General features: G+C 46.6%; 2 protein-coding genes and 1 long non-coding RNA gene across 4 annotated transcripts in view; 2 read left to right on the top strand and 1 right to left on the bottom strand.

Annotated features, from left to right (window-relative positions):
• The window catches only part of brsk2a (BR serine/threonine kinase 2a), a 169,786-nt gene extending 166,821 nt beyond the window's left edge, over positions 1–2,965 (top strand). Inside the window, exon 19 of one of the 2 annotated variants that reach the window (XM_030095534.1) lies at positions 2,915–2,965. In XM_030095534.1, coding sequence (XP_029951394.1) covers positions 2,915–2,937 — 23 coding nt within the window. In that variant the 3' untranslated portion in view covers positions 2,938–2,965. Of the gene's footprint in view, positions 1–1,642; positions 1,861–2,914 lie in introns of those variants that run through there. The other variant, XM_030095533.1, reaches the window with a different exon arrangement.
• Positions 2,966–4,288: 1,323 nt separating this feature from the next.
• Positions 4,289–15,372, top strand: LOC115391342 (uncharacterized). The gene is made up of 3 exons (XR_003931762.1): positions 4,289–4,465; positions 6,355–6,356; positions 15,339–15,372. It is a non-coding gene; the product is annotated as an uncharacterized LOC115391342 (long non-coding RNA).
• Positions 6,496–23,334, bottom strand: part of abtb2b (ankyrin repeat and BTB (POZ) domain containing 2b) — a 52,104-nt gene continuing 35,265 nt past the window's right edge. The window contains exons 3-17 of the mRNA XM_030095528.1: positions 18,250–18,460; positions 13,584–13,736; positions 13,318–13,483; positions 12,941–13,030; positions 12,012–12,113; positions 11,688–11,784; positions 10,446–10,581; positions 9,784–10,052; positions 9,468–9,646; positions 9,286–9,391; positions 8,902–9,004; positions 8,728–8,815; positions 8,579–8,647; positions 7,314–7,427; positions 6,496–7,176 (exon numbers count right to left, since the gene is read on the bottom strand). Of these exons, the coding sequence (XP_029951388.1) occupies positions 6,985–7,176; positions 7,314–7,427; positions 8,579–8,647; positions 8,728–8,815; positions 8,902–9,004; positions 9,286–9,391; positions 9,468–9,646; positions 9,784–10,052; positions 10,446–10,581; positions 11,688–11,784; positions 12,012–12,113; positions 12,941–13,030; positions 13,318–13,483; positions 13,584–13,736; positions 18,250–18,460 (2,075 nt within the window). The 3' untranslated portion in view covers positions 6,496–6,984. The remainder of the gene's footprint in view (positions 7,177–7,313; positions 7,428–8,578; positions 8,648–8,727; positions 8,816–8,901; positions 9,005–9,285; positions 9,392–9,467; positions 9,647–9,783; positions 10,053–10,445; positions 10,582–11,687; positions 11,785–12,011; positions 12,114–12,940; positions 13,031–13,317; positions 13,484–13,583; positions 13,737–18,249; positions 18,461–23,334) is intronic.

Genomic DNA, 23,334 nt, shown 5'->3' on the forward strand with positions numbered 1-23,334 from the left:
TCCACTTTCTTTAACTCCTCTCCATCTGTCCTCCAACTCTAAACTCAGACGGAAGTTAGCTGAGTGTGACGTGAGAAGGGAAATCGAACCAATACAGCAGCAACATGTTTTCTCTCCACGGCCTCATTTAGGAGATTTGTTTGACGTTTTCTGCTCCGAGAACATAAAGGGGGAAATAGAAATATCCATTTAATGTGAGCACGTGTCAGAACAGGGACATGAACTCTGATCCCAGCCACAGAAATGTCACAATGTCTACCAGAGGTCCGAACTGGAACTGATCATTTAACACCTCGCGGAAGAGCTGCAAATTAAAGTCAGTTTAAATTATCTTTCATTTCTATAGCAGCACATTCACTTAAATTTTACTTGGAAAAAACAACAATTTAAGTCATGATTCCAGTTGATGTTGAGTTTACAGACGTGGCCTTTGAAACTATCAAAAGCATTTCCTCATTCTTCTTCTGAGCCAGTGTTTCCACCCTGACCACAGACTCTTTTACCAATAAAACTCAACGGTTGTAATTAAGGAAGGAATGGCTGTGAAAGCAGTGTGTCAGACGAGAGGTTCTCTCATCTCCGCTAGCGGAGTGGAGGACCAGAGAGGTGGAAAAGCAGCCATTGAGAGGAGGCTGTTTTTTAATCAGATTGGTAATATCATTTAGCAAAAACGCGTCGATCCCAGTAGTAAAGTGGCTAAACGAGCATTTGTTTGCATTTAAGAAAGCATGAGGGGAAAGTTAACTGCAGCCATTTTCCAGCTGGATAATGGAGCAGTTCAAACCAACGGAGGCCCATTCTCACACACACACACACACACACACACACACACACGCAGACTCGCTGTGCTCATGAGGTGAAACCTCTTCATTATTTAGGACCTTTATTCAGCACAAAGCATCACTGTCTCGTTTCATTTGTGACTTTAATGCATCATTTAGTGCAACTCATCACAATTTTTGACTTCATTGTTGTTGTTTTTTTTCCGTTCTCTTCAAAGAGCTGCCACTGAGCTGCAGCCCGTCGGTGTGTTGGATGTTGATGTGTTTGTTCAGCTTTTCTTGGATAAACTGGAAGTGTGAACTGGAGTGAGTTGATCAAAGCCTCCCTTCGCTCCGGGCAGGTTTAAATCCAAACGTTGCTGCTTTGCACGTGATTCGGCGGCCGCCGGGCAGACGAGGCCCCGGCGAGGCCGGAGTCGCCCCTCAGCCCTGTAATGATGTCTCCATAAACTCAGTGAACAATTAGGCTCTGGCGGTGGGAGAGGAGACGCCGAGCCTCTTTTATCCTTCAGGGGCAGCTTCTGTCTTGAAGCTCGGAGCTTTTTTTCATCGCCCTCCTTTCATCGTCTGGCTGTCCGGACCTGCTCGGCACACAGATGACACGCGGTGTGGAGCATCGCAGCATTGACCCGGGTTTCCACTGGAACGCTTCGCTTTGACTTTCCTCCGCATGACTTGTGTGGACTCACACTCTGCACACTCTGGCTGTTCTCGGTCCTCCGCTTCGCCGTCTGTCTCCCGTGAACCAACCCCTTCGCTCATTAGCTTCTTCTCTTTCTCCCCCTGACTCCTCCCCCCCGCTCGTCCGTGCTCCTCGCCAGCTCCCTCAGTAACTTCTTTAACCACACGGCTCTTTTCAGACGAGAAGAACGGACAGGTGGCGTTCCCGTGTGGCACGCCCTCCAAGTACTGCCCCTCGCCCGTGCACGTCCGGAGGCACGAGCTCGACGGTAACGACGTCAGATTCCCCGCCGCAGGCCGAGACCGCCCCAAGCTGGCGGTGGCGCCCGTGGGGACGCCGGAGGAGTCTTAGGCCTCCGGAGGAAGAAAGTGTTTTATCTGTACATAGCTAGATGTACATAAAGAATCACATATTTTATATAAAAAGACTTTATATAGAGAGAAATCTGAAGCCCCGTGTCCACGGCAACGGTTCAGGTGGAAACACATCGTTTCTAGTGTCACGTTTACACGACAACGGCAGAAACACTGAAAATGATGTAGTTTTCATGTTGGGCCACTAGTGGGTGCTGTTTGTTTTTGTAATATATCCACAAATACAACATGCAACCAAGTTGGATTTTTATTAACTATTAGCGACTGTCAACTAAAACTACCGAGTCCAGGAGAATCAGGACTGAGAGTCACGACACTGGAGGAAAACAGTCTACTGAGCATGTGCAGAACAACCGTTTACTGTGGCTGTGGTGCACATGCACAGCAGCAGTCTTTCATAAAAGTTGCATTTTCCCCTGTTTCAACAGAGGCGGAATTAAAGCATTTTCCAACGTGGATTTTGCTCTATTACTATGGAGACGGAGTCGGAGCGTTTTCAAGAAGTGCAGTTTTCAGTGGCTCCGAGCAGCGGTGTCACAAATGGATCCCCAAAAACTCAACAAAGGTTTTCCCTTTTTCACCAAAAACAGTATCAGCATTTCAGAAGAGTTGCATTTTGACTGATTTACTTTCATTTATTCCAAGCCAAAGTATTTTCTAAAAGTTGTGTTTTCCTCTGTTTATGCGCAGTCGGAGCATTTTCCAAAAAGGAAAAAGTTGTTTTCCTCCATTGACGTCTTAGCTAAAAAGGACATTTTTGAACAGTTCTACCTGATAGGATGTTTCCAAAACGTCGTTTCTCTGAGCACCGTTGTCGTGTAAACGGACCCCGAACACACAATGAAAGTTTTGCGTTTTCACTTGAAACCGTTGCCGTGTCAACAGGCCCGAAGTGATATTTTACAAAACGGCACTCTGCACCACTTCACTCACGTTTCCACTCCCTTCCATCCCATCCCGCCTCCACCCCGCCTCCACCCCGCCCCCTCCTCTCATTGCCTCTTGATGTTTCTTGCCCCCGTACTGCTGCTGCTGCTGCTGCTAACTCTGATGACCTGACTTGTTTCTGACACCAGGAATTATCCAGAAAACCTATTAGAGTCCTTCCTCCTGCCCCCCTCCTCCACACCGCCCCTCCACCCCTCCATGGACATTTGTTGACGGAGGACTGCTTTTAGAGGTGCGCTGGGGGGGAAAGAGGGGTTACCATGGAAACAGACCCTTCATGCCGGCTTCATCTTCCTCTGCGTCCCGACTCCCCCCAGTAGAAGTAGACGAGCATCCGCCTCTTCAGAGCACACACACACGCACACACACACACCTCATCAAATCACCGACCAGCCCCCCCACCCTTTATCTGTCCAATTTTATACACACACTCACACACACTTAAAGTAGAATTCATGCTTGCGAAGGGTTTCCTTCAATCTACACATGACTTCACGCTGGCAACACTAACACACACCTGCTATGTGTGTGTGCGCACACACACATATGTGCATGTACGTGTGTGTGTGTGTGTGTGTGTGTGTGTGCGCGCGCACAACTCATCTCTCCCTCCCACCCCCTCCTCTCCAACAACAAACTGAGGACACAACACACAAATGAAAATGCACACACACACACACACACACACACACACACACTCTCACAGGTCCAGTATGCACAGAAAAACTCTGGGATGTGTCAAAAATGACAAACAACATAAAAGAAGAAGCGCTGAGGGGGGAGGAGGGAGTTTGTGGACGGCCGACGCTGGATGATGCTTGCTGGATTGTATTCGTTTGCTTTTTAATGTACTTTCTTTGTGACAGACTGGCTTTGAGATACTTTATTAGACTTCTTACTCTTGCTGCAATCGGACTGCATTTCAGAGAGGAGCTGGACGGGGCAGCGGGGGATGATGGGATGGGATGGGGGGGCAGTGGGGGGGTTGTGGGTATTTAAAATGAATGATCTATTCTGTTGTACAGATATCATTTCTTATGTAAAAAAAAAAGAAAAAGAAATGTCTAGTTGTGACACCATGTTTAGGAACGAGTTGTTCAACCTGTTCCTGCCACGTTCTGTTATTTTCTTCTATTTTTTTTTTTGTTAAATGATCATCTGTCTCCGTTGAATCGACCCGATAATGATCCAAACAAATCCTTTTCTCTGCGGCTCTTTGATTTTTCCATTCATGCCTCTCTCTTAGTCTCTCTTTACCAGCAGTAGGAGTAGAGGTATCAAAAAAGAAACAAAAAAAGATAAATGCAATTGTGGATATTTTTGTATCGTCGTCCTTATTTATTCATGTTTGTTCAACTTCACTGTTTGATTTCCTAATTTATTATAACTTGACTATTTATATGAACCAAGCTGTTAGGTCAGTTGAATGTTATTTATTACCCTCTTGTGTGTTCGTAAAATGGGACATTTGAAGAAAAAAAAAGAACTTTTTTCTTTTTTTGTTTTGGTCCGACTTTACCAGAATCTGATGAGAATTTCTGATGAGAACTCTCTCTCTCTCTCTGGATGGAAAAAAAAAGATTACCAGTAATTTAAGAATGTAGACTTAGCCTCTTTTTGCAGAGGGAATATGCTCTTCTATTGATATTTGTCAGTTTCATATTATTGTGCGTGTAGGCGTGAGGAGGAGGAGGACGCCACAGACTCCTTCTCTCTGTAAATACAGACGGACGGCGGGGGTTGATTGTCTTCTCGACCATGCTGGGGGTTCCTGCTCTCTGCTTTTAGCTTGTATTGCTGTGTGCATGTCAAACATGAGCTTTTCTTTGCATGGCTTTAGTGTTAATGTTCCATGCCAAACTCACTTCTTCTCTCAGCCTTCATCGACTCCACAGAACTACCTTTTAAATTCAAGCTCCGCCCTCTCCTCCCCCCCACTCCCTTACTTTTTACCCACTGTTTTATTTCTGGCCTTTTTAGTTTTTTTTTTTTTTTTCCCTTCCTCTCTCCTCCTCCTCCTCCTCCTCCTCCTCTTCCTGATCTCATGCACAAAGTTTTTGATGCTTCCTTTGACTCCGTACCTCTCTCTGGACTCTGAGGCACAGGGAGGGGATACCAGTACTCCGAAAACAAAAGCAATACCCTGATGTTCACCCTCCTTTCTGTTTTCTACAAGGGGAAAGCTAGCAGCACTAAGGACATGTGATGATCGGGAGGCCCGGAGCGGCCTTCTGACAGAGCAGGAACTGAACTGACTCATGTAATCCCCGTAAGACATAACTGTGAGCATCTTCAGTGCTGAAACAAATAAACTCATTCAGTTATGGTGTGTTGGTTTTCCTCTTTCATGTCAATGTCTTGTCGTGAGTATGTGGAGAAACAGGAAGTCGTACAGTTAAAATATTTGTTTAGTTTTCATAATTTTAATTGTTTCATTTCTGAAGTGGTTGAGCTCGAAAAGAGTTTTATTTTTTTGTTGCATTTTTTTGTCCAGAATTTTGCATTTGCAGGTCTGATAGCTCCCCCAATATGAGGTGAGCCCATGTATATCTTCTGATGGGAAACACCAGGAAGCTGCTACCTGTGGCTCCACAGCTCGTCTGCATCGGCTCCCTGAAGGTTTGGAGTAACAAACATTTAATTAAGCATCACACTAATTTTCAGAATGGCTCTGACATCTTGGTTAAAAAGGACTTTAAAAAGTTGTTAAAAAAAAAAAAAAACCTAAAATACATGAAAGAATTGTGTAGAAAAAAAAAAACCCGGAATTGCTGGACATCTGAAATCCTTTGACAGGGCTTTAAAAGTCTTAAAATGTATTTAGTTGATAAAACTGTTTAAATTTCTCAAACTGCCGGCCAGTAAAGAACATGAAACATTCAGAAATGATTAAAAAACCTGGGTGGAACAAAATCTATTAAGCATTTTTCAAAAGGAAATTGCTATAGTGCAGCTACAAAACCTTTTTAAAATTTAATCGAGTTAGCCTAATACACAGAAAAATCTGAAGTAAATTTAACTTAATTGAATCAGTTCAAATTAGTAACTTTTACACAGATGCATCTCCTACTGAAGTCAAAGTGTCCAATATACATAAAAAAAAAACTAAACAATTTTGTTTGATCAACTTTTCAATCAGTCATGCAAAAACTTGTCCTATTTATGTCGACTAGTGGGATATTATCAGAGTACTACTGAAAGTTCAATGCAATATTTATCTTTTTGTCAGAACTTTTTGCAGCGAGATCATTTCAATGTAATGGTTAAACATGTTTTGTGGCTCCACATGAATTTTATTTGGAAGAAAGTGACAAAAAGAGCAGTTTTGATCATAATAGTTGCAGACCTCTGCGATGAACTCTTCATGAGACAAATGAAACTGATAAATTAACCTGAGAAAACTAAACTGAATGGAGAAGAGGCAGATAGTGAGAGGAAGTAATAAACTCCAGAAACTTATCTGATGCTTGACTGATTAAAACCTAACTAATAAATAGATTGAAGCAATAAAAACAGAACAAAACAGTTTGTTTGCCAGGTTTATTAAAATATTCAGCCTTAAAACAAGCGGTTGGGTTGTGCTGTACCTGTGTGAAGCATGAACCTGGTCTGATGAAAGCTTAATGAACTGTTAAACGTGTACCTGGACAATAACATTAATCACCTGCCTGGGTTAAAAACACCCCATTAAATACTCTCACATACTTTTTTTCCATATTAAATAGAATTACGTCAATCCCACTCCTCAGTAAGTGTTTTGTTTGTCTGGTCATAGTTAAAAAAAAGCAGTTGTTAATGTAAAGCTTCCACTGAGGCAGGAGGAGACCTCCCAACTCACACTCTGCATTTTCTTTTCATTAAAAAACAGTAGAAAGATATTAGTCCAGCATGGCTGCACCATGTGATTCCTTCTGTCTGCAGCTCCAAACCTCCACGGCAATGACACGGATTGTCCACTAGAGGGCGGCAGCGACGCATCCATCTGTTTCCATTGAAGCTTCCTGAGCTCCACAGTGTAAAAGAGAGAAAAAAAAAGCCTCCACTTCTTTCTTCTTAAACACGATGTACATTACAGGGTTTGTTTAAATGGAGAGCTTGGCACAAAATCCTAAACACTGGAAAGTCCACAGAGTCCAAACTGCTCCCTGATCCCAGCGCCAGAGTCTTGACAGTCGATCCTGAGTGTTTTCAGCACTCCTCACACTCTGGAGGTGACGTAGAGCGAGCGTAGCCGTTGAGCCAGCGTGGCCTCCAGCTCCTCCAGGGGGGAGCTGCTCCCCTGTCGGGGCCCCAGCAGGAGGCTCCTGAAGCTTTCTCGCTCCAGCAGCGCCGGCATCTGCTGCAAGAAGTAACCTTCACAGAACGAGCTCAGCTCCAGCGAACCGTGCGCCTGTTAAGAGGAAGGATGGTTCGATTACCTTCAAAAAACTATGCGTTTTGGCTTGAAATGCTGCCGTGTAGACGGGCCCTCAATACAGCTGTCATTCACGTGTGGCACTGTCCAGTGTGATCAGCGGGCGGCGTTACCTTGGCTGCCTTGTAGATGCTGACTGCGTTGTCCAGGCTGATGTTCTGGGAGCAGACCAGTTCACAGTGTCGCTGCAGCGCTCGGAGCTGGAACAGGTTCGCAGCCGACAGCAGCTGCAGAACAAAACCGGCACAAGTTAGCACCGGAGAAACCCGCTATTCACTTGAAACCAGAGACGTAACACTGAGTTCAGGGGCCACAAACACGCCAGTGTCATCTTGAGTGGGCCGGTACACATGGTTAAAAAAAGCCTATATTTTCACAAAATCCAACAATGACTACAATCTCAACATGAAGCCAATTTTAATGAAACCTCCTGGTTCAAAATACAGTGAAATGTCCCTAAAACTTCTCCTAAAGCTGCAGAACTCTGGATGTTTTTATCAGTCACATCTTCTCCAGCTAGAAGTCACACTGGTGTAGAAGGCGGACATTCAGGCAACACCAACAATAAGAAACCACATATTTCATTTTATAGTTTCTGATCTCATTCTGCATGAGTCCAGTGAGCTGAAGCTTTCTATATAGAGAGACACCAAATAATACACAGTTACACACTGAAATACATACTTGTAAACATCCACATAAATTTAGTTCAACGTGCAAAAAGTTGCAGTAAGAAGTGAAAAACTTCTTTAATCCTCCCCTTTCTTAAATAACAATAATCACATTTTCTAATTAATCCCGCTCCCTGAATGTCAGGTGATAAACACCATGAGGTGAACTGCAGAGCAGAGTCACATTTCCTCCTCTTGACAAACATTTGAAAAGTGTTGAAGCATTAAACTCTTCCTCTTCTTTGTTTCCCATAAACAATTCTACTGTCTGACCTTTCTGAGGCCTGATAGAAGTTTTTGGTTCCTTTGTCATCATCACACCCTTTTGGGAAATTCCAACACACACACACACACACACACACACACGTCCTCCTTTTCACCGCTCCCAGCTGATAGAAGTCACTTCTCGGTCACATGAGCAAACCGCTCCATAACATGACTCACACCACCGACGTGACGGTACATTTGTTTATCTATCGGTGTTTGCTCTGGGTGCAGTGAGCAGAGTGTTTGGAGAACCCAAAGGGAGAATCTGTCCTTCATGAACCTCCTCCTCCACGTCAGCGGGCCGAACCGCATTTCCTCATCAGAAAACCAGAAGTGAGCCGAGCCGCCTCCTCTGTCGACCCGCTGTAATGTCATGACTGTCATGACGTGCGGCGGCGTTGCGTAACTCCGTGAAGTCAGACGTTTCACACGCTTCTCACCTCTAACAAGTCGGGAACTTTAGTTTTCAGAGACTCGGTTCCTCCACAGTACAGGTAGGACATCATCATCTGCCAGGGAAACAGGATGTTTTCACTCACTTCATTTAAACACCCGGTGCCTTGCTCAGGAGCACTGAAACTCGTGTTACCTGGAAAATGCCGTACTTGACGTCACTGATCTGGATCTCCTTGTTGGGAGTTCCGTCCGGACCAGAAGCCGCCAGCAGAGACTTGAACCTGAGGAGAAGAGAAGCTTTTCGTTACATTTTCTTCCCTGAATATGTGAGAATTCAAGTCTTTCCTGTGAAAGCGTCTGCGCTCACCTGTCCGACGCCGTGATCAGAAGGACCTTGTGTCCGTAGAACGGCTTCCCCTCCACCACAAACGTCACATCGGACATCTCCTGGTTATTCAGGAAGTGTGGGTCTGGAGGAAGCATGTTTGAAAAAGAGAAGTCACCAATCAGAAACAATCATGAAGCGTTCCAGTGACTGCATGTTGGCGGCCACAACCTCTTCAGCGGCCTCAGTAACGCTGAACTGTCAGTCACTGAGGAAACGTCACCGAGCGGTGACTGAAACAGCTCCGGTGTTTTCTGTATTTTCCGTCATGTCATAAAGCGAGTGATTCATCCATCATTCGCTATATGACATGACAGAAACTACAGTGAGGCCACTAGAGCCGTCTGTGAATCATAGCTTCCTTACCCAACTGTGCTGAAAGCGTGGCCTTCATCCCGGGGACGGCTGGAAGGGGCGCCGGCCCAAAACAGTGACTGAAAATCGCCGCCAGCTGCTGGATGATGGCGTCGTTCTGGAAAGGAAGCGAGAGAACGCTTCAGCACCGAGCCGGACTCGGATCCGGCTTAAGGGAAGCGGCGGGACGGTACCTTGGTGCTGCGCAGGATGCTGAACATGAGCGGCAGGCCGGTGCTGACCAGCTCCTCGCAGTAGTCCTCCTCCCGGATGGTGGTGAACTCCCGCAGGAGCGACAGGGCGACGCCGGCCCGGGACTGCTGCTGGGCGCAGCGCAGGGACTCCAGCCACACGTGGAGTTTCCACGGCACGCCTTGGAGGAAAGAAAGGATTCCTGTGTTAAATATCTGGAAAAGCCAGCACCACCACCCTCTCCTCCTCCTCCTCCTCCTCCTCCTCCTCCTCCTCCTCCTCCTCCTCCTCCTCCTCCTCCAGCCGGCGGGCGTTTACCCATGGTGCGCAGCTCCACGGTGACGTCCAGGTAGCCGTGCTCAGCGCTGTAGTAGCTGGCCTCCTGCAGAGCCTTCATCCTGGCCTTGCACAGCGGCGGGATGCTGCCCACCTCCTGCAGGGCGGCGGCGCCGTTGGAGGAGGGCAGAGGGAGGAAGGGGCAGACCCCCGCCGCCTCGTCCTCCACCCCCTCGGCCAGGATCTCCTCCAGGGACAGGACGTCCTCCTTGACCTGCTGCGGCTGCGTCAGGAGCTTCCTCAGCACGTTCCTGATGAGACGAGAAACCAGCAAGGAGGCGGGGTCAGTATATTTATGCTTAAAGTAGAAATCAATCCTTTCAGAAAAGTTTAGTCAGTTTTTCAGTCTATACTGCATCTCGCACACATTCCCGTCTCTGTGACCCCGGCGTCGGCTCTCTGATTACATAATCTATCACCCTCAGCCTGGAATGTGAAGTGTTGAGTCTACACTGTGTTCACACAAGCACACAGCGAACAGGTGGAGGAGTTTACGCCGCCAGTTGGCGTTGACAAACAGACGGCGAGAGCCGGAGCCCCCTCCGCCCGCACCGCCGGCGCGGAAAAAACAACACACGCGCCGGCTTCGAGCGTTACAGTGTGTGTTGTTCCGGCAGCAGCTCGCGTTGCGGGGTCACACTCACCGGTGTCCGTGAGCGGCGGCGTGGCTGAAGCAGTTCATGTCTTCGTAGAGGGACGACGTCAGGGCGTTTCCGTCGTGGAGCTTCGACAGAGGGTCGGCGCCTCGGGCCAGGAGCAAACTCACCATCTCATAGTTACCTGGGAAACACACACAAACAGTCAGGTCCAACGTTTTGGCCCAAATATGAGACAACGCCCTGTTTTACCGCTCGCACATTTGGAAAAATTAAAGGCTTTTCAGACCACATCTCGTTTTTTATTTTCTGGAATAAAGTTGATGGAATTTAACAGTTGTTTCTGACTTAAATACCTTTAATGACACACACACACACACACACACACACACACACCCTTAGTGAGATTTTATCAGATGTTTCCTCATTATAACATTTTAATGTAGATTCCAGCATCCATGATGTTTACTGCTGTTCACACTTTTTCCACATAATTACTGCATCGTTTCATTTTTAAAACCATTCATCAAATACAGCGGTGTTGAACTGGCCTGCCAAACATCCAAGCAAATTTGGAAAAAAAACAAACATGAACTTTTGTCATTTTGGACGTGTCACTGTGTTTTCTATCAGTTTGCTTTATGTTGACACTGTTGTTATTTTCCATAATTGTTTGATTTGGTGAAAATGTAGTCATTTTCATCATGTATAATCTTCACTATTTTAAGATGAATTTGGTTTGGACTAACGGGAGTTTGAAAGTCCTGCCTTAAGCTGTTTTATGAATTCACTTCATAACATTCAAGCATTAATTAAACTCCTTTTTCTTTTTCTTTTTTGCATCTGTTAAGGTACAATACTTCATTATCTATGTTTATGGCGTTCTCTGTCACTGCTCTCTGCGGAACATGCGTCTGTGTTACTGGAGACACTTGTGGCTTTCGGAGGATCCCGCAGAGGAATGCGGCCCAGACGCTACGCTGCGCTGCTGTCACCACGTCCTGCGCTCACTCCCTCACTCCCTCACTCCCTCGTCCCCCCGTCCGTGAACAGCTCAATCCGCTCCGACTCTCGGCGCTCTTACTGCATGTAGATGAATGCATTATGAGTTTTTCTGCAGGGAGCTGCCACAGCGGCTTCATTCATTCATCTCTTCCACGGCTTTAATCTCCCACAGGCGCGCTGGGTAATTTAGCAGCCGTGAAGTCAAGTTAGACAACACTGTGAACATCAGTTGTGTCTTGTGCTGCGGTGTGTGTGTGTGTGTGTGTGTGTGTGTGTGTGTCCCACCTGCTGCTGAAGCCAGCTGCAGCGGGGTGTCCGCCGTGCTCTCCTGCCCGTTGCGGACTGCTGCTCCCTCCACGTTGGCCCCGGCGTCCAGCAGGAGCTGCAGGAACACCGAACATCTGTTTTATTGCACATCCTGCGCCTGGTTTATAGCTCGACCTCTGATCTCATATTTGTCAGCCTCCTTTTGAAAGTAGGACATCACGTCAGCGGTCAGCTCAACAGCTTCACGGAGAAAGTGCAGAGCGACTCAATCGTTTCAAATGAGGTTACCAAAGTGAAAAGTAGAGACTACGACCATGCCTGTGTGTGTTTTTTGTTTCTAACCTGCACCACGGAGATGTGTCCATGCAGCACAGCGAAGGTGAGAGCCGCCCAGTGTCGGCTGTCAGGGTGAACGGAGGGGAACTTCGGGGAACACGGTGGAACCTGGAGAGACTGGACTGATCAGGATCACACAGCCAGACTGTTCGTGAAGAGTCGTGAATCCATAAAAAGAAATAAGACTGAAGCAACAGAGTCTCTGAGAATACGGCTTCGCTGAAGCAATGGATAAAATCAGAGCTGAAAATCTGGAAAGTTTGAAACTTCAAGCTCGGCATTCTGCAGCCTGTGGCTCCTCAGCTCCTCTGCAGCGGTTCCCAGGAGCTTTCACAAGATTCTATACAAATAAATGTTTTGTTTTCATCTTTATTTCATATGAATCCCCCAAATTTTTCAAAAATGGTCTAATCTGCTTGCTCAAAACAGCTGGGATTGCTAAAATTGAATTAAAAAGCTAAAACTACTCACACAGGAAAACAGCAAAAATGGCAAAATCGCTAAAAACTGTCAAAAGGGGCTGAAATTGATAATATAGTTTAAACTGTTCGAACTATTAGGAAATGCATGATGGCAGAAATATCTGAAATGGCAGAAAATTGTCAGAAAAATTCCAAAAATAAGCTAAACTCGCAAATAAAAAAAATCTGAAAATTCATCTAAATTGTAGCTCTGACCTTCACGAATGTAATCACTTTTCAATCTGTCAATCTGTAATGTTAAGTTTTTTTCTGAATTTCAGATTAACATGTTTTGTGGCCTTGAACAGCTTTAACTTAGTAGGAAAATGCTTAAAAGGCTCATTGGTCATAAAAGCTGCAGATTTAACACTGATTAAAAAACAACACAGAAAACACAACAGTTCCTTCATCCTGTTTCTTCTGCAACATCCACGTATGTCTGTCCACCTGCGGAGAATATAGAAGCATATTTACCGCCACGTCGAGGTTTGCCCCGGCGTCGATCAACATCTGGACGAGGGCCTCGTCTCCAGCTGCGCAGGCGTACATCAGAGGGGTCATACCCTGAGGAGTGCGCGCACGAGGAGAAGCGAACACATGAAGCTTTGAAAGCTTAAACTGTCGTAATTCCTTCACTGCAGGGCTACCACACTGATTTACTGTAATCTCCACGTGACTTCAGCCGAAACCTGCATGAAGACTTGGCTTCATGCGGGAAAAGAAATACGAATGTATTGAATTTTATGAGCGCCTGCTTTTTGTTTGTGACCCTCCAGATTTACGTCCCTTTGGCGCGGACGCTACTAGAGCTGGTAAATCTGTGTGTGTGTGTGTGTGTGTGTGTGCAGTACCTGGTCGTCCATGCTGTTGACCCCGTCCGGCCCCAGCAGGTCGATGGCTTGACCAATCAGGTCCGTGCGTCCGCAGTTGAGCATCCTGAAGCCCAAATCCAGGTGGAACTTATCGGTGGCGGCTTTGGAGTCCAGACGCTTGAAGGAGCTGAAGCAACATTCAGGTCTGGAAAAGAACAAGTCAGATCAGAAATTCAACTAAACACACTGTGAGATGCTTTAGTGTGTGTGTGCATGTGTGTGTGTGTGTGTGTGTGTCTGTTTACTTTAGCTGTCGCGGCTCACAGTCCAGTCCCGGCAGCAGCAGCCTGGCCGTCTGTCTCACGTCGTCGCTGTCTACCAGCAGACTCCTGCGGTGCTCGGCGTGAACGATGGCGACTCTCATCCACTCCATCAGAGGAGGCAGCAACAGGAACGGCCTGTCCGGGGAGAAGAGGAGTCCGAGGATTACTGTCGTGTTGCTGTGATGAACCTGATTCCCTTCTCAAACATAAGGCAAGAGGCTCCAGTCCGGATTTGCCAAACCACCGAGCACATTGTGAAAATTTGCAAAATGATGATATATGCACTTTTTTTTTTTACATTTGTTAACAGTAATAAGCAAATTTTACAGATTTCATAAAGCAAACAGTGGTTAGATGAGGACTGATTGAGTAATCCTCTTCCAGTAAACTGTATGTTTGTAACTAGTAACTGGAAACAATAGGATGCTAATGCTAAAGGTACCAGTCAATCCTGTTAGCAATGCAACAAACACTGACTCACAGCCCTCAGAACTGAATGACTTCATCCAGTCAGCTGCTAATGCGTAGGTGTTTTCCAGTCTTGATGTACAGTGAAGCTGTTGGTAATGTCTGCTCTCCTGCTTCCTCTCACAAACACACAAACACACACGTTCCACTGCTCACAGGTGTGAATGTTTGTGCTCCCTGCAGGATGTCCGGGCCTCGCCCAGCCCATCACGCCTCCTGACCGATGTCCGCTGCATGACGGACGCTCCTCCGGAGCAGATAAGCTGTTGGATTTACGTCCAGCCGAGCCAATAAACTTCGTGGTTGCTGAGATAAGCGCCGTGCTCTCACCGCTCCTTAACCCTGCAGGTGATTCAGTGGCGTGGAGGGGAAACTCCTCAGCTGTCTGCCGTCGGATGACTTACTTCACGTCTGGATCCTCCCCTCATCGTGCACGTCACCTCCGATAATCACACACGCTCGCCTGCCCTGACAGATCCCCTCCAGCTGGCATTTCTGCTTGAAGTCATCACTGAACAGAAAGTCACGTGACCGCTCCTTTCCTCCTCCCTTGTTCTACGGAACCCTTTCAGATATCACCTCTATACATTCCAGTGAATACACTCGCTGTGTGCTTTTGATCGCCTGAAGCCTCACTTACAGTTTGTTAATGATCGTTTGAACAGGAGGCGTAAAGCCGCCCTTCCCCTGCTGTGATCTCAGTCTTATCCTGTTGTTTTACCTTTGTTTTGACGAACGCTTCCAACACATTGCATGAATACAGATGGCAGTGAAAGCTAAAGCAGTAAACAAACACACACACACACACATACAGAGTTCTTGTTAATGAGCAGCGAAGCCCCCGCAGTGCTGTTTATTCTCCTCACTGTGTTTACTTGAGGTTTTGTATAGACGAGGTCCTCCTGGACGCCGGCGCTCTCTTTCATTTATCAGCGTTAATTATAGATACTGTTTACTGGTTGATTTCCATTCACCCTGAAGGTTTAACCTTTATCTTCCTCATTACACGCAGTTGGATTCACCTCACTTAAAAAAAAAAAGAAGTTAATGACTGACTGAAAATACACGACTTCTAAGTTAAGGCAGGGGATTCAAACAAAAGGCTCGCGGGCCAAAACCGGCCTGTAAGAGGCTCCAATCCGGCCGAACCAGCAAGAAAATTGTAAAAAAAAAATGAAAGGAAAACAGATTTCTTAGGAGTAGCGGACACAACATGGAGACCAATGCAGCCGACTGTTGCTTCAGTACTAATATTATCAGTTGGAGGAGGAGGAGGAGGAGGAGGAGGAGGAGGGATCCCTCTGTCGCCCAGGCGTGACCGCTAACAAGCAGACGAGGAGCTGATGAGCTCGGGGAGGAGGGGGGGAGGTGGATAAGTGTGGCTAATAGATGCACATAATGAAGGTTTAAGTGTTGTGGAAGCAGCTCGGAGGCAGGTGGGGTGTGTGGAGATAGAGACGGCGTCCCTGGCTGTCACAGTGTGTGGACAGCGCTGCTGGTGCGGAGTGATAAGAAAGTCATGTCTGAGAGAGGAGGAGCGCCGGGCCGGGGAGTCAGTGTTTATTCCTCTCTTAATGGCCTCCACTCAATGCAAATGGGGCTGTGTGTGTCTGTGTGTGTGTGTGGATACGTGTGTGTTTTCATTCATGTGTCTCTGTCTTCCACCCTGCTCCTTCTCTGCAGTCTTGCTTTCAGGTAAACACACTCTGGAACTCATCCACAGCTAAATCAGCGCCAATTAAACACATCCAGCTTGTAGAACTTAACTCTCATTGATCCAGAAGAGACTTTTCAGGCTTTTCTTTCACAAAGACGACGTTCTTGTACCGAACAGCAGGATATTAACAATCCCAACACAACGACAACATTTTAGAAAGAGGCTGTTTTTCTTTTTGTTTATCCTTTCACTGAATTGCAATTCATGTGCAAGGATTTAAAACATGTAAACCATCACACATCAGCTGATGTAGCGTCTGCTCCTGCAGACACATGCAGCACGTCCCACACTTTCTCCCTCCTCCACCCTCCTCCCACTATCTGAGCCGCTTCCCTCGGGCACCTCCCGTCTGACCCGTGTGTCTGGGTCCTGCCCCTCGGCGTGAAACGCAAACTCGAGCCTCGCCGCAGAGCCGCCGGGACATCAAAGCCGCGACGCCTGTTAGCGCTGAAACCAGATAGCTCTTCGGGCCGGCCGGCTGACCTCACATGAGAGGATCGCATACTGAAAGCAGCGGGACGCAGCCACACGTTGACTTACCTACACTAACTTTCCCACACATGCACGTATAAATGTTGGCTCTGATTCATGGCGCCCAGCTTACCACCACCTGGCGGCTTGTAAACTGACAGTCGGCCTGAAACCGTGGTCAGGTGCGTTTGAACTCTAACCTGTCCTACATGAAACGCAGAGGCTTTTCTCACTAGGAGGCAAAATAAAAAGTAGAAGATACGTCCTTTATGGCCTCTAACCTGAAGCCAGAGCCTGAAACTTCAATCAGGTCTTAAAACAGCGAGCGGGTCGAGGTTAAACCGCTGATGGAGAGTCAGATTACTCTGGTGGAGGCTCCACCGGAGGAGATATGACCATATCTGATGCATGTGTGGTCAGGAATAAGCTCCAACTGCTATTTCTTATCTGTAACACATCTATCCATTAGTGCTGAAGGAAACAGAAGACATGCTGGGGGGGTGAGGGGTCTGTTCAGGGCACCGCTTCACAACCTTTTTAAACCTCGGACATATATGTACATGGACTGTAATCTCCACTCCGACATGCTGAGTCGTCTCATGCTCCAGCACAACATGGCCAGCTTTAAAAGATCAGAACTCTCTTGGTCTGGAGGATTCTGCTCTCGCCAGCCTCTCGACAAATGTTTGATGTTGTGGGCCACACAGATTTGGTGGTTTTGGGTTTCCACCAAAGATTTTTTATAAAGCTTTCAATAGATTGAGAGGCCCGCTGCAGGAAGAAAAAAAAAGTATCATTAGCGGGGCCTCGCATTGTAATCACTACCAGGTTGGCTCTAAAGTCAGACCTGACTCCGCCCTGAACGCACTGCAGTCATCAGCGGATAGAAACATACTGCAAAAAGGCAAAGCAGGTGAGCTGCAGATGTCAGAAAAGGGAAAGTGAATCACAAAGATGTGCAGCAGGATTCAGACTGATATACATCCGACATAAAAAACATGTGAGGATCCAGTCGGGAGGGGGGAATGAGAGGAGTGTGTGTGCCGTCCTGTTTCTCTTTGATGCTAATGAGGAGCCCACCTCCGCTCGCTCGCTTGCTCGCTCGCTCGCTCTCTCTGCTCGCTTTTAAAATGTATAGAAGCCAGCTGGACCTGTGTGCAAACATCATCCAGAAAACTCTGCCCTCGCCATTACCTAACAATAACAAACAGGACTTTTAAGAGGTTAAGACATTTGACAGAACACGTTAAATTGAACTGACTTGCAGCTGAAGTTATGTGGGAGAAGCGTAAAAATGCGATTTTCAACACGTCTATTTTTGCAACATCCTTGCACACTTGTCTGAGTCCAAATTGCAGATGTGCTGCCAAGACTGGAAGGTTCCATTTATCTGAACGGCTGAATATCACCGTTACGCCACTGTAAATGCCTCCCCTTGTTTTTTTAACAGTTCATGTTGCAAGAGAAGAGATGTGACTCAATTTACATGCAACTCTCTGCTTTTTGTGGAAACTGCACGAAACACAGTTTCCCCAAAGTCTATTTAAAGCCACAGATTAGCTGAGAAACCTGCTCAAATCTTCAGGTGAGCGTAAGAAAAACACAAATGTGGCGTGCCGTCTTCTACCCAGACTGTTGTTACCCACTTGTCGGGACAGAAGGACTCTGCCATGATTTCTGCACAAAGAGAACTTAAGGAAGATCAGAGGAGACCTGAACCAAATTACAGACTATTTACACCACCTTAAAGTCAGAAAACCACTAGTCTTTAACCAAATTCACACCATAAAGGCACCACTCCCTCTTTTCTCTTGGATCACCTGGAAGCTTTTTCTCATTTTGCACCTTTTGCAGATACGACAAATCCAGACATTATTTTGATGAAAGAGCAATAAAACATAACAGGAGAGAAGCAGTAATAACGTAAAGACGAATGTCTCTGAGTCCGTTCATTACATGTCTGCCTGAGTCCAGTCGTGCGTGAATTCCCACCTCTCTTTGCTGAGCGCCATGCGTGGGGGATCTAAGTTGGGATTCTCCATGGACTCCATTTGCGGGCAGCGCAGGAAGTAGTAGAGGGTGTGGAGGGCGTCGGGCGACCAGGACACGGGCTGCTGGGGACGGGCGTGGCGGGCCGGGCTCAGCCCCGGGCGCACCGAGCCCAGGCGCTGCATGTGGTGCATGGCGCGGGACACCAGGTCACCTGGAACAAAGGAGATGCGGGAAAGTTCAGGGTCAGATGTTGAAGACGATAACTGGGTAATTAGATTTGTTCATTTTAATGATGCAGCCAACACGTGAACCATGAAGACAATGAATTAATACATGAAACACAACTTCAGTCCATTATAAGCCTTCTGGCTTCGACTTGTGTCTTTTTTTCCCCCTTTACTTACACCCTAATGCCTGCCGTGGTATTTACCATTAGCAGTAGCATTATCAGTGAGCAAAGCCAGACGGCCATTCATCTTTACTCGCTGGACGAGGCAACGGGCTGACAGACAGCGGATCACAGATGCTAATGACCTGAGCCGCCGCGGTTCAATCACCGCACTCAGTCTGGGCAGACGAGTGTGAGCCACGAGCGGGGAGCAAACACGAGAGTCTGTCTGAGGCCCCGTTTCTACTGTTTCAAGTGAAAACGCATCGATTTAAGAGCCTTAATTCAAGTGAAAGCGATCCTGAGAAAAACAGTCACGAGAAAATCGCGGGTCATTAGAGGATCCGTCGATGAGTGAAAATACTTTAACATGAGACAGAGAGGAGAAGACAGGTTATGGATGGACGTGGGTGAACGTTGGTGAGAGAGGAACTGCAGAGCGAGGGGCTCTCAGCCTGTGGAGGAGGGGCGGAGCGAGGCTGTGTGAGAACGACGTAAGCCAGGCTCGACTTGGGATCATGTAACGCTCATTTAGCATAATTACCCCTGGGTTAATTTCTAACCAGATTACTGTGAGAGGGATGCTCAGTGGCCAAGGCTGGAGATTTCAACAGCCCAAGTGTGTGTGTGTGTGTGTGTGTGTGTGTGTGTGTGTGTGTGTGTGTGTTTCAATATGGAGGGGTTCAGAGGGGCCTGGATTGGTAAAGTCCTCCCAAAACAGACCCCACTTAAAGCTGAAGGGGCTCCTTTGTGTTAACTACCACCAGCAGTCCACTCCAGGAGGTCTCCCAGGAATTCCTGCTCCGAGATGGAGAGGCTGTGTCTCGCTTTCCAAATCATACCGCGCCCTGGAGCCAAACTGCAGAGGTCAGGGGGACATGAAGTGATTCTGAGATTGTAGATTATACATGCGAGCTCGTGGCGAAGCAGGAAGTCAATAAAGTGTGATGAGAACACTTTTTCACAACTCAAAGCCAAAGAAATGAAAACGGTTAAAGGAGACTGTCTGTCACTCTGGGACCATTTCAAGTGAAAATGCGAAACCTGTGTTGTGTTTTGGGTGTCCGTTTACACGACAGCGGCGCTCGGAACCACTGAAAATGCAACTTTTTTAAAAATCGCTCTCAAGGTGGAACTTTTGTAAACGCTTTGACTTTGTTTCCGTGGAAGACACTCGGGATCTGCGTAAATGGCACAATGAGCACCACGGCATCGTAAACATTGTTAATGTTTATAACGTATCGGTCTGTAGGTGTATGAAAACCACACAGTTTTCAGCATTTCTGTCGTTCTTGTGTAAACAGGCATCGCTTTCAAAACTGTTTGAAAATGTTGCTATATACATACATTTTTGTATTTCCATTTGAAATGTTGTGTAAACGGGGCCTTCAACAATCTTTCTCATCTGGACCGTAAGGTTTCATTTTGTCAAAGAGCTTTTCAGGCATTAGCATAAATCTGATTTGATCTGGGGTCTTACTGTTCCTGATCTCTTACATTTCCCTGAGTTAACTGGATGGTCGTACGTTCATAGTTTCCCAGGAAGACCAGTTAATTAGAAAAAAACAAGTGGAAAAGGAGCCACTTTCAGGGGCACAGTGTTGGTTCCACTGTGTCCATCCAGAAATGTCCGGCCGTCTGTTATCCATCATGTTTATGTTCGCCGTGTCCAGTTGAGTGATCCAGCAGCTCGCTACAGATGCTCCTGTGTCTGCTGCTTTCCTGGGCTCTGATCACCCTGCCAAACGCTCCCTGTTTTTGTTGTGTGGACACGAATCAGCAGACACATGCCCGAGTGTGTGTGTGTGTTTGTGTGTGTGAGTGTGTGTGAGATGCCAACCCGGCTTCATCCCACCAGAGAGACGTGACACAAAGAGACCACTGAGTGGAAGTGAGAGAAAGAGTGTGCCTGTATGCTCTCTTAATGCCTCGCTAACGGCCCGTGGTGTATGAACGTGGCCTTGTGCGGCTGGAACAAATGGCAGAGTGTTACTTCATTTGGAGGAGGAAACCTATCCCTGCTCTGGCCAACAGCAATCTCACCCCACCATCTCTCCTCACCTCTCTACCTTTCCATGTTTCCTCCTGCCCACCTCTGGTCCTGTTTCTGGCTGTGTTCTCACCGACTGAACTCTGGCGCCGTTTACACAACGCTTCATATCAGAAAAATTTCACGTTTTTATGGCAACGTTTTGAAAATGATGTCTGCTCACAGAAACACTGAAAATGATTTAAACAGGTTCTACATCACAGCCTGCACTTTTCAGCAAAATGTTTGTACAGTAGAGTACAGCTGTGTGTGTGTGTGTGTGTGTGTGTGTGTGTGTGTGTGTGTGTGTGTGTGTGTGTGCGCGCGCGCCTCTATGTTTACCAGTTTCCACGTGTGTGAACATCAGGAATGCCTAGAATTGGCAGTCTTTTAAGAAATCATTCAAACTCAAATGTTGGGCAAAAGCCCTCCAGGCTCCCGACCAACGTTTCATGATGAGCCCAGTCCAAATGAAAACATTCATCAATCTTGCAGACCCTCTGCATCCAGCTCTGAGTGGTGGCAGGAGCTGATTTCAACCGCCGGACCCTGAACAGGTAGCAAGTGTTTCACACATTGTTGGGTTCAGAATCCAATAGCCTTGGCTTACTCGTGAATGTCTATATGAGTAGGAAAAAACTTCCACAGTACTCCGGTGTAAAAATGAAAAAACAAAGTCTTTAATCCACAGTTCGTTATTTCTTCTTACAGGAGTATTCCAATCTAAGTCTTCCTAAACAATAAACAATTCTACGGTAAGAAAACCATGTGGCTCAGTCCTTAATTACTTCAGTTCCAACTTCCTCAATTCTCTTCTACGCCTGCTCCCTGCATGCGTTTTTTCATCCTTCTTAAAGCGACAGTAACCTATTTTACTACAACCAAATACAATTACAAAACACTGTCTTTAGATGTAATTATCTTTCAAATAAACATGAATTAAACCAAATCAATCTTAAACAGCATTTTAACAATATTTTCTTAAATTATTTATTCAATGAACTTAACTCTCAAACAAAAATGTGAATTGTGCTTACTTATTAACTTAAACATGAATTTACATCACTTGGCTCCCACATACCGGCCCCTAATTGTGCTCTTAACTAGACACAATTACCAAACAACAATTTAAATGGAGCCAAGATCTTAAAATCCTCAGGTGAAAACAGTCCCTGTTCACAGTCTTTTAGGTAGTGGGCTTCATGCCTCACTCAGCTTCTTGTAAGAGGCAAATTTTTGTGATGGGTCTGTCCAAAGTGTTGGTCTTTGTTTTAATCCGGACCTGGCGTACCAGCCCAAATTTGTCTGGCACTGTGTGGATGACCCTTCCGGTAACCCATGAGTTGCGTGGAGCTGAGTCATCAACGATTACCACAATGTCTCCAGTGGTGAAGTTGCGGGATGGATAGTTCCATTTTTGGCGCTCTTGCAGTTCTGGAAGATATTCTCTTACCCATCGCTTCCAGAATAGGTCTGCCATATACTGGATCTGTTTCCATCTTTTTCGTGCATACAGATCTTGTTTGTCAAAAAGACCTGGGGGCAGAGATGGCTTGGGCTTGAGCAGCAACAGGTGATTGGGCGTCAGCGCCTCTAGGTCATTTGGATCGCTGGTAGCTTTGGTTATCGGCCTGCTATTCAGAATCGCTTCTGCCTCACATAGCAGGGTGTGTAAGCTCTCTTCATCAAGCACCTGTTCCTTCAGTGTGGTACTCAGAATCTTTTTTACTGACTTGATCAGTCTCTCCCAAACACCTCCATGGTGGGAACCAGTGGGAGGATTAAATATCCACTGGATGCCATTTTGATGCAAGGTGCTTTCAATCTTGGAGACGTTCCATTCCTCAATGGCTTTCTTTAGCTCACGTTCGGCTCCAACAAAATTGGTTCCATTGTCAGAGCGCAGGATTTTGACCTGACCTCTTCTTGCCACAAAGCGACGCAGAGCGTTTATAAAGGAATCCGTGTCGAGTGATGATGCAACCTCTAAGTGCACAGCACGAACTGCCAGACACGTAAAGATAACACCATATCTCTTGACTGTGCTTCTTCCACGTTTTACTTCAAATGGGCCAAAGTAGTCCACTCCAGTGTTGGTAAATGGAGGGTCATCTGGCATGACTCTGTCTCGAGGTAAGTCAGCCATTTGCTGTTGTCCTGCAGCACCATGTGAGCGTCGACAGATGATGCACTTGGATAAGATCCTCCTTATTGCTGAATTTGCACCTGGGATCCAGTACTTGGTCCGTAGTTTGGATAGCACATGATTGCGGCCGCTGTGACCTAAGTTTTCATGGATCTCTTTTAGGATCAGGTTTGTGACGTGAAGATTCTTGTCCAGAATTGCTGGTCGCTTGGACTCTTCAGGCAAAGCAGACCTGTTTAGTCTCCCACCAACTCTGAGAATGCCATCATGAAGAACAGGATTCAGCTTGAACAGGCTACTGCTTCTCTTTATGCCTTCACATCTTTGAAGTGCAGAGATCTCCTTGGAAAATGTTTTTCTCTGGCAGTATCGAATGATCTCTTGTTCAGCTTCTGTAAGATCCTCCACAGTGAGTCTCTGAGTGTCAGCGCTCATGACATCTGACTTGAAGGTCCTCATTTCCATCTCAACTTCTGGTGTACCTTTGATTGCACTTAATTCTTTCCTCTTTCGACTCAGTCT

This window comes from Salarias fasciatus, chromosome 7 (genome assembly GCF_902148845.1).
Source record: "Salarias fasciatus chromosome 7, fSalaFa1.1, whole genome shotgun sequence".
Lineage (NCBI taxonomy): Eukaryota > Metazoa > Chordata > Actinopteri > Blenniiformes > Blenniidae > Salarias > Salarias fasciatus.